General features: G+C 52.7%; 1 protein-coding gene across 1 annotated transcript; it reads right to left on the minus strand.

Moving 5' to 3' along the window:
- Positions 1-2545: 2545 nt before the first annotated feature.
- Positions 2546-8545, minus strand: SLC16A1 (solute carrier family 16 (monocarboxylate transporter), member 1). Its single transcript, XM_009080356.1, has 4 exons — positions 8262-8545; positions 4726-4869; positions 3430-4293; positions 2546-3024 (listed from the first exon to the last, which is right to left on the minus strand). Exons 1-4 carry the CDS (start codon positions 8476-8478, stop codon positions 2747-2749), a joined length of 1503 nt encoding a protein of 500 aa, XP_009078604.1. The 5' UTR covers positions 8479-8545; the 3' UTR covers positions 2546-2746.
- Between the last annotated feature and the right edge of the window lie 2422 nt (positions 8546-10967).

Here is a 10967-nt window from a genome sequence, read left to right on the forward strand (position 1 = left end):
TGCTGCTCTCACGAGCTGTGCTGGAGGAATGGGCACAGGGACATCTCCTGCCTGGCAGGAGAGGCTGGCTCAGACCAGAGTCTGTGCCCTGCAGCAGTGCCAGCCCTGCCCCAGCACAGCAAGGACTGTGCTGCTCTGCCCTGATCAGGGCAATTAATAGTTTATAGCTCAATACAGGGCAAGAGCAAGTTTCTCCTCCCGACCCCACACACACTTTCCTCCCTCACCTGCACTTCCTCAGCGTTGGATCCTAGGAACAGTCCCACAGGAGGTCCTGGAGCCAGGACAGGGCTGACACCCAGCTCCAGACAGGGCATGGAGGCCACCTTTGGAAAACAACCGGGATTTACTACTGAAGTGTTCCCAGCCAGCCACGTCTGAGCAGCAGGAAATTATTTAAACAGTTTTTTTCCTTAGAAGCAGGGTTGGCTCCCTGCCCTGGCTGTGGGAGCCTCTCCCAGCAGTGCTGGCTAAAGTAACACCCATGTCAGCTGTGGTAATCAGCCCAGACACAACTCCCATTGCCCAGGGGAGGTGAGGACCAGCAGAGCAGGGCTGAGCACCACATCCCTTGCTGCAGAGGACAAATGCTCCTCTTGACAGGCATCATCAGTGCTCAGTGCCATCAGGCACACACCTGCAGAGGAGCTCAGGCTACATCCCAGCCCCTCTTGCAGCCCCTACCTGACTGGGAGACTTTTACCCTACCAGAGCCCACCCCACACACAGCAAGGATGTCTGTACCCACAAAAACAGGGCTATAACAAGGGCAGGTCCTCAGGGGTGGTTTACTGAGACATGAGCCCATCCCTATGGTGCAGCAGACACAAGAAAATAAAATTACTTGGCTTTACAGTATCACAGCTCAGCACTGTACAACATCCTCTTGTACAAAATACTCTGCTGGCTTTATGAAGTTACCCTACAGTATGAGGGGGGAAAAATCCTCAATACAGGCTGCTTTCTGTGAGATTGAGACAAAAAACAAGACCCAAAGTCACCTCACAGACAAGGGAGCACAAGGAGAGTGGCCACAGTGCAGGACCTGATCCTGCCAGGGGTCCAGGGACCCCAGGACAGCTCCCTCAGGAGCATCTTCATGTAACTCCTCATTTGGTTTCAGCCCATACACAGCTGTGGTCTCACTCAGCTCAGAGGGAGGCAGCACAGACAGAGGGACAGCAGGAGTCTGTCCACCACTCAGACTTGAGTGTCCATCCCCCTGGCAATCAAGGGAGTTGTGAAGGTTTCTCACAGGTTTCTAAAACCAGAGTGCATGAGGACATTCTGCTGCAGTCATCCCAAACCCCATTCAGAGCCTCCTCTTGAAACAGTGGGAAAGAAGCATCTCACCCTCTCAGGATGGGTCCAGATTCCACAGGGTGCTGGAGTAGCAAGCAGAGATGCCACTCTGCCACAGCCCCACTCACCTCTCCCCAAAACTGACCCTAAATCTATGTCATTTGGCACATAAAAGTGTGATTCTAAGAAAGAAATTCAACATTTGATGGGTAAATTGTAAAAAAACAAGTTTATTTGAAAAAACTCAGCCTCTTAACATGAATTCTGATCAACATGTACTAGAACTTGAGAGCCATTAACCTGCTCCACGTACGTTGAGATATTTTCCAACACTAAAAAATAAAAAATAAATACGTACAAATTCTTTCCTCCCCCTTACATGTCCTAGATGTGAGTGGTTCGGCATCCACCACCTTAAGATCTCAGTTGAACAGAAGCAAGTAAAAGAGGTTTCTCTAAGGAGATAAAGGAGCAAAAGCAGAAGGCCTGTCTCAGGGATGTACCATCTCCACCCACCCCACCACTCTGCCCAGGGTCTGGGTGGGATGCTCTGGTGGAAACCCAACCCCACGGGGGAACGGGGCAGCACAGCAGGGCCGATCTGGCACCCCAATCTGAGCCCCTGTTTCATATCACCCAACACTGGGCTGAGAAGAGGCACCATCAGGGCAGAGTGGGGAGGCAGGGGGGACCCCCAACCCTCTCCATGGAGGGTTCAGGCACACCAGAGCTGCCACGGCCCCGGAGCGGGTAACGCTGCCCAGCATGAACCGCAGTCTTTGTCCAACCTGGCTATCCCATGAGAGCACAGCTACAAAAAGAGGGATTTAGAGAACTACAGTAGCTAAAGTGTTTTCAAAACATACCTAAAGACCACCTACAGAGCCAGGAGGCACCGGGCATGGGGGCTGAGGAACACCTTGCCCGGCTCTCCCCCTCCGCAGAGGGCCTGCGGTAAGAAGCGTGTGAAGCAGTATTCATCCAGGGCTGGCCCTGAAGCCCATCGTGCTTCAACAAATCCAGTATCCTGCTTTTTTTATGGCTTTTTAACAACAAAACTCCCCCCACAAAACACATGCATACAACCCCCCCCTCCCCACAACTGTATTAAGCATAATCAAAAGCTAAAGCACGGTTTAGAGTTAAGGCTCATCCAGATTCGGCTAGATATGAAGACTGTAAGGCACATATTAGTACATTCATGTTACTGTTAAAAAGCCAGACTATAAAAGCCCCCCTTTGCCCCCCGACACACGAGGATACTGCGTGTGTAGCCCTGTTACCTTTGTTGAACACGGATGGAAAAACAATTCAGAGCCTGATTAAAAAATGAACACCTGGTTTAAACACTTCTCACGGCCGCCCAGCGCCAGCGGAGCCCTGTCCCAGCCGCCGCGCCAGGGCAGCGGCGCTTCCCCGACACTCCGGGATTGAGACCGGTCCCTCACATGTGGCTCTCCTCCTCTTTGACACCATCCTCTGCGCTCTTCTGAGGCGAGGGGGCCACATCGTTGTTTGCCTCTTTCTGCTTCTCAGCCTCGTCAACATTGGTCTCCTCCTCCTTCCCTTCGTTCCTCGCCTTCTCCTCTGCTTTCTGCTCCTTTGCCACCAGGCGGTAGTTGATGCCCATCCCGATGAAGAGGTAGATCCCAGAGACGATGAGGATGACCCCACAGGCCCAGTATGTGTACTTGTAGTCACCATACATGTCATTGAGCTTCCCTGAAGGACAGAGGGGACAGCTTAGTGAGATACCCCCAGAGTTGCTCCAGGTCATGGGGATGTTCCCAAGAGCAGCCCAAACCCATCACACGCAGCTTCAGGCAAGGACCTGTCCCCCTATATCCCCTGTTCCCCATGCCAGGGGCTCAGACCCCACTTCCACGGTCATCCCACAGATGCTAAGGTGTTCCCCTCATCCCTGTCCCAGCACCATGGCTCAGAGGGACCCACCACCACTCAGCAAGGCCAGGCAGGAAGGCCAGAGTCACAGAATCATAGAAACTTCAAATCATTAAGGTTGGAAAAGACCTTTAAGATCATCAAGTCCAACCATCAACCCAGCACCACTGTGTTCACCATTAAACCATGTCCTCAAGTGAGTCCCACAGGCACAGCACAACCTACCTAGCAGAGGGGGTCCCAGAAGCACAGGGCAGCACTCCACGATGGTCACCAGACCGACGGCGCTGGAGAACCGCTGTGCTCCCACCAGGTCCATCAGGGTCTCAAACAGGACTGAGCTCAACCAGCCAAAGGCAAAGCCAAAGAATCCAGCATAAATGCAGAAACCAGCATAGGTGGTGGACATGGGGGCCAAGAGGTGGCAAACCCCATTGTAAATCACAGAGATGGCAAAGAAATACTGGACTCTGGGTCTGATCCACTTGGTGTTCGCCACCAGTCCCATGGAAGGTCTGGCCACCATGTCCACGAAGGCCAGGATGGAGAGCAGGAAGGCTGCAGACTCATTAGCAATCTTCTTGCTCTTGGCATAATTGCTGAGGAAGACCAAGGGAGTGAACAGCCCAAAGAACATGATCACGTTGCCAGACAGATAAAGGAGGAAGCCCCTGTGTGTGAACAGAGACAGGTCCAAGAACTTGTTGATTGTCTGGAAGAAGGAGCTCTTCTCTTTCTTGGCCTTCCCACCAATGAGGTCTGTGCTGGTATCACCATCATCCTTTTTCACGGCCTTCCCAGCCTCCTGCAGCACCTCCTTACTGGCCTCTTTCTTCTGCTGATCCGGCTTGGGACCGATGGGCCTCATCAGGGATCCAGCCACACAGCAGTTCAGCAGAAGGCCACCGAGGATGAGGAAGCTGCCACGCCAGCCAAATATGCCAAAGAAGAGCTGGTTGACAGGTGCCAGGGTGGAGAGGAAGACAGGACTGCCTGCCATCGCCAGCCCGTTGGCAATGGGACGCTTCTTGAAGAAGTACTTGCCAATCATGGTTAAGGCTGGGTTCAAGTTGAAGGCAAGTCCAAGACCTGCAGGAGAGAAAGATAAGAGTTCATGGCTCAGACACCCCTACAAGCCAGCAGAAGGCTTGGTGGGACAAGGGTTTCAATTCTGAGGGTTTCATAGCTCCATTTACAACTCAGAATCATGGAATCATTAAAGCTGGAACATTGAGTCCAACCATTAACCAGGTCCACCACTAAAATCATGTCCCCAAGTGCCACAGCCACAGGCTTTTTGAACACTTCCAGGGGTGATGATTCTACCACTGCCCTGGACAGCCTGTTCCAACACCTGACCACCAACTGCATGAGCAGCAGTGGCCCCTGCTGCCAGCTAGGGAGGAGGTGCCCAGGCAGTGACATGAATCAGTGTTCATGCAAATTCACAGACATTCCCTAGTAATTACTGGGTTTAAGTTGCTCCTCTCACTGCCCCATTAGGACAGAGGCATCACTTACCCCCTACAACCCCAACACAGAAGTAGAGCTCCTCCACTGTGTTGCAGAAGGAAGCTGCAATCAGCCCACAGCCAGAGAGACAACCACCCGCGATCATGATGGGCCGACTGCCGTACTTGTTCACCAGGATGCTGCTGATGGGACCTGGGAAATCAAGGGAGATACACCCAGACATGAGTTATCTTTGCACAAGAGACAGGACAGATTCACACTGGAGCTTTACTGCCAGAGGCTTCCAAGCTTTCACACAGTGACATTTCACCCAGTGAGGAAATTGGGGTAAGGGGAAAGGGCAGGAGGTTCAGAGGCAACAGGAGATAAGAGAATCACAGAATGGTTTGGGTTGGAAGGGACTTTAGAGATCATTTAGTTCCAGCTCCCTGCCATGGGCAGGGACATCTTCCACAGGTTGCTGAGAGCCCCATCCAAGCTGGCCTTGGTCCCTCAGGAATGGCACAGCCCCAGCTTCTCTGGGCAACCAGCACCTCACCAGCCTCATAGGGAAGAATTTCTTCCAAATATCTAATCTATAAACCTACCACAACAGTGAGAACTGGTTAGAGCACAGAAAGCTTTGACTTCTCGGAGCAAGTTGCCATCTGTGGGCTGACACAGGAGCTCCCTGGGCACCAGCTGCCCCCAGGAACAGTGGTTTGGGACAGGGTTGTAGCCACCTGCCCTGTGCTATGGGCTCTGCTCTGCCTGTGGCCACCCACCCACCATGGGCTGGGGTCTCAGCAGCAAACTGTCCATCTCCAGCCAGAGGCTTCTTATCAGGACCAGGCAAAGCTGTGAGGAAACAGCACCTATGGGCACAGGTGAAGCTCCTCAGGGCTCGTGGGAGGAACAGCAGCACCCCAGGAGAAGGGGTGTTTGTTTCTGTTTTCACTGCTACCCCTAAGGTAGACAGGGCCCAATAGCCCTTTTAAGTGCTTCACTATCAGGAGCTTTAATCCAAAGCAAACAGTGATTAGATACTGCCAAGCATGCTCTACAGACACTGAAATGTATTTAAATACACTGAATGAACGCCCATTGAATATTAACAGACCTCGTTTGGTCATTAACAGACAGGTTGTCAACATGTTGTTCATGAGTTCTCGGATGCTACTTGACCTTTTTGCCCAGTTTAAACAAAGCCTGGAGAAGGTTACGGAAGCCTTGGAGTGGCAGAGGCTGTTTCCAGCCTCATGGCATCCTGCTACACGCAGCTGGTGTGGTACCAGCAGCTCTGACCTGATGCCACCAGGAATTGGCCTCCCATGAGAAGTGGCAGCACCTGGGAGATGCCACATTGCCCCAAGCCTCACACAGTGCCCCAGTGAGCGCTCAGGACTTTACAAAACCTGGACCTTGAACTCAGCAAATGTGATGTCTCTGGACAGAGTCTAAAGGCAGCAGTGGCCTTTCCTCCGGGAGGTCCAGCCGGGAGCCGCAGGCTCCAAGGACAGCCAGCAGGAAGCCACCCAGCTGGGAAGTGCCAGGTGGCCTGGAGACAATTCCCCTCCCCTTTCTCTTTAATTTAAAGAAAATAATTCACACCCACTCCTATTTTCTAGATTCACGTGAAGCATTTTGGACCAAACCAAAATCTGGTCTATCGTGATTGTTCAAGCTGTCAAAGAAGTGTCATTAAAGGACCCAGAGTCCTCCCTAATCCCAAGGTGGAGGTGAAAAAAGAGTGTTTGAGACCATGACACCCACATCCCCTGATGGTGACTGCACAAGTAGCTGCAGGATGTGCTGCTCCATCACCCCCAGCTCTGCCCAGGACAGGAGCTGCCCCAACTTTGTGAGATTCTAACAGCCCAGGATGTTTTGCCAGAGCATGAGCTACTTTTTTGGCCTCCAAGCAGGCAGGTGTCCTGGGGAACCCGGGAGAATGGGATACACACTGGGACTGCTCCAGTGCAATTCAGACCCTGCAAGGGGTCTGGGCTCAGGCTGCAGGAGCTCTGGAAGGTGCAAGAGAGGCAGCAGCACATTGCTGTCCTCCAGCAACTGAGGAATGAATCAGAATATCCTGAGCTGGAAGGGACTCATAAGGATCATCAAGCCCCTGCACAGGAAAACCCAAAAATCACCCCCATATGCATTGTCCAAATGCTCCTTGAACTCTATCAGGCTTGGGGCTGTGACCACTGCCCTGGGGAGCTCTTCCAGTGCCCAAACACCCTCTGGGTGAAAAAAACACATTCAGGCAGGTCTGGGGCACCTTCAGCATCCCTGCCACCAGCTTGTGGGCAAGTGATTCAAGACCAGCAGCTGCTGAAATTTAATGTCAGCAGCTCAATGGGAGAGGAAGAGACAGCGTCAGCATGGAGAGAGAGGGACAGAGGCAACAACCACAACCTCAGGACTGGAAGAGGGAGCTCTGATCCCTACAGCAAGGCAACTTCAAGGCAGTGCTGCCCCCAGGGCACCCAGAGGAACCAGCTCTGAGCTATTAGGAGAGGAGGAATGGCCCAGATTGGGTCTCATTAAGGCAGTTACACGGTTTACAAGCTTGTTATAACATCGGAGCAGGGAAATGTGCTGGTCGCTTCGCTAGCTGAGCTAGGACAAAGCAGAGCCTGTTCCCCCAAAGGAAAAGCCTCGTGCTCAGCCGGGAGCTGACGTCAGCTTCTTTGGATGCACAAACGCAGCGAGGCCGCGGGCAGCTCGCCAGCTGGGGATGGCAGTGGGACAAGCTCCCATTTGCCTCTGAAGTGCCCACAACAGCAGACTCCCAGTAAGAGTTTCTTTCAGCCCAGCACAACGCTGTGTTTGCAGTACAAGACCCCAGGGTCTGGAGACCAAGAGTGTTCTGCCTCCTCCTCACCCATTAAAGACAGGCAGAAAGCACATGGCTCGGGGATTAAAAGCCCTCAAAAGGCAATTTCTGAAGGACAGGGGAGGGGAGCTGCTTTAATTTAAGTGGTTTTGCCTTATTCTACTCGTGTCTCTGTACTTCCAATGCACATTGCCATCCTCAAAGAACACAAGCTGCCTACGGCACTGCTCAGTACCAGTGAGGCTTCAGTATGCTCCTGAGCCATGGGAGCTGACCAGAAACTGCAGGCAGATCCCTAGATACACCCACTACTCACTGAATGTTTAAAAAAAATTGAATATAAAGAAGTATCAGTCTTATCTACAAAGAAACTGTCCCTGGGAGCAGGGCTCCCACACATGGCACAGCAGCTCCCTGGCCTTCAAGAGGGTGCTGGGAGCAGATACAGTGTCCACAGCCTACTGTAACAAGGACAAGGGCAGAATTACACAAGTCATAATTCCCCGGAAAGATTTTACTTACAGCTTTGCAGAGGACAGATTAACCTGATTTTTGCATTCTGGGCATTAAATAGAACTTTTTGAGCAACCTCCTTTCAAGAAAACTCCTTAAGGGAGTTTTTGCTGTCATATAAGGAGAGAATTGCAACTTTTAGCCAAGTTTTGGTTGTTGTCACTACAGACAGGTGGGAATCATCAGCTCCAGCAGGAGAGCATCCTGTACTGACACAGAAGCACAGGAACTGCTGCCTCCATACACTTACCTCCTGCATACATAACAGCCAGCATGATAGAAGAGATCCAGGAGACTTTGCTGCTGGATGCGTTGAAGATGACCTCGATCTCTTTGAAGAACACGGTGATGGATTTAGGGAAGGCATAGGAAAACCCAATGGAGATGAAGGCTCCGACGACCACGGCCCATCCCCATCCTCCTTCAGGAGGAGTGTATCCCACGGGGCCTCCGATGGCCGGTGGCATCTTGAACCAAGTTGGTGATGACTCAGTTGGGGTTCAAAGACCTGCAAAGGACAAAGTGTTGCCTCAGCTGAGAGCAGATAGCTGCATCTCTGCTCCTGCACAGCTTGAGCCCTGATCACAAGGCTTGCACACCACCTCCAGCAGAGCTGATCCAAGAGGAGAGAGCGCTCACGGATCACCAGCACACTGGGCTGCCCCAAAACACACGCTCAGATTGCAGTTGGCCTTTTAAGAGCCATTCAGCATGCATTTGTAAGCGACGAATTTAAGACATGACACCCTGACCTACACTGGAAAGGGCAAGCAGTGTCTGTGACAGCAACAGCCAGGGCTCATCCACATGGGCAGAGCCCCCACAGCATCTCCAGGACCACAAAATCCCAGACCACCTGGTGCAGGAGCAGCAGACCTGGGTGATTCAATGCAGACACACTGGGGGAAATAAGTCCACACACACACAGAGCCAGGACAGCTCCATTTCTGCTGAGACCGAGCTGGCGGGTGCCACAGCACACCCACCAGCCCTAAAGGTCAGGGGTTGCAGCTAAACTTAGCCTGAGTGGTGACTGGGGAAGGCTCCTGAATGCTGCCAGGGAAGGGGGAGGTGGATCCATGCAGAGCAGCCCCAGCTGAGCCTGATTCCCTGGGAGCTTGGCCCTGGCAGGGCATCCCTGACCCAGCTGCATCCAAACCCTCCTCCCTAACCAAAAAGGCTACAGTGAGTTTCACAAAGCACCCGAGTGTAAAACTGATTCACCTTAAAAGCTCAAAATCAGAAGGCATCAGAAAGCAAAACTAATGGGGAACTATCATGCAGGCGTGCTGAAATGTGGAATCCCCTGGGAGAGGCTGTGCAGGGAGAGGCTGACTGGGAGCAATCCAGAGGCCAGCAGGGTCGGGCTGCTCATGTATGAGCCCACGCTGCAGCTGCTGCACAGCTGGATCACACCCCAGAGCCACAGCTCCTCCAAACCAGGGCTGCTGCAGGCAGCAGAGAGCAGCATGACCCATCCCAGGCAGAAACTGCAACCAGGGCAGTTGCTCACAAACGTGGCTCACAACATGCAAAACAACAGAATTGCTACCAGCCCCAGAACTCCTGTGTCCCCTAGGGAATTTAGAAGACACTTTCTGACACACCACAGCCCTCCCCAGTCTCACAGTCAAGGTGGGGACACTGGGCTCCTTCACCAGAGCCCATCCCTCGCTCTGAAGTTCTGTTGCTCAGGTTCTCACACTTGAGGAAAAAGCTACCTTCAAAGCAGGTGAGCCTTTTCCAGAGCTCCACAGGTCACACCAGGCAGAGCGACAACTTCCAAGCAGCACAGTGCTGGCTCAGAGAGGTGCAGCCTCCTATTTATAGCCCGCATCCACCCCGAGATTACCATCTCATCCATGCCAGCATCTACCTGGCACATCCCCTGGGCACACACCACAGGACTGTGGGCACCTGCCTTGTTTTCACTCGCTCCATGTCCATGTGCATATCCAAAGCTAGGATCCAGGTATCCCAGTGCCTGGAGCCATGGGGAGACCCCACTCCCATCTGGCTCCGGAGGCATCAGCAGCAGTTACCTGATACAGCACTGGGTTTGCCAGAGCCACCTGACACCTGGGTGTGCTCAGGTGATGCCCCAGACCCACACGGGGCGGGAGGAAGCAAAGCACGGGAGGCTCTTTCCGTAAGCCGCTAAGACTGGTTTAGCCCGACCCAGACACCGAGTTTTCACTGGAAGGGTATTTTCCTCCATCCTGGCCAGTGCGACACATGACCATCACGAGCAGCTCCGAGCCACCCTCGGCTCCAACAAAGGAATCATTGACAAGACGCTGCCCCAGGCACGTCCGCGGCTGAACTATGCCCAGGAGCCAGAGGAGCCCATTTCCTCGGATTTCCTCTCTGGGAGAGATTTCTCTCTAGGACAGGGATGGTTTGATCCCAGGATGAGCCCACGCTGGTGGGGTCCAGCTGATGGCACACCCCAAGGCCAACACACACCTGTGGGCACCCACCTGGCACCGGCAGTGAGGGAGGGAAATGCCAAGCTCCAGAGGTTCCCGAATTAACTGTGGCATCTCAGGACACAGAGCAGCCCACCCACCATGAATTCAGTGCTGGGAATTGCTGAACACCCCTTCCCCATGCTGGAGTTTCCATCACCTCTTGCTTTGAGTCACCCTGAGGTTTCACAGCAATCAGTGTACTTTAAAGCATCATCTAACCACACTGATTTATTTGAAACATTTCTAAAAGCTGAAACTACCAGGTGTTGGCAATAAAAACTCTCAGCAAGGAATACAATCTACTTGTGAGCACTAATTAAAACTACAGGCAATAAAGGCCATCCAAGGCAAAAGCTGGTGGGTGCTGATGAGCTGTTGGGGATGTTTCACTACTGCTCCTGAGACACATACACTGGTTTAATTCTTCCACCGCTCCCGAGGATCTCAACTGCTCTGAAATCACTTGGTTCAGCTATTTGCTCTTT

Source organism: Acanthisitta chloris, unplaced genomic scaffold (genome assembly GCF_000695815.1).
Source record: "Acanthisitta chloris isolate BGI_N310 unplaced genomic scaffold, ASM69581v1 scaffold24448, whole genome shotgun sequence".
Taxonomy (NCBI): Eukaryota; Metazoa; Chordata; class Aves; order Passeriformes; family Acanthisittidae; genus Acanthisitta; species Acanthisitta chloris.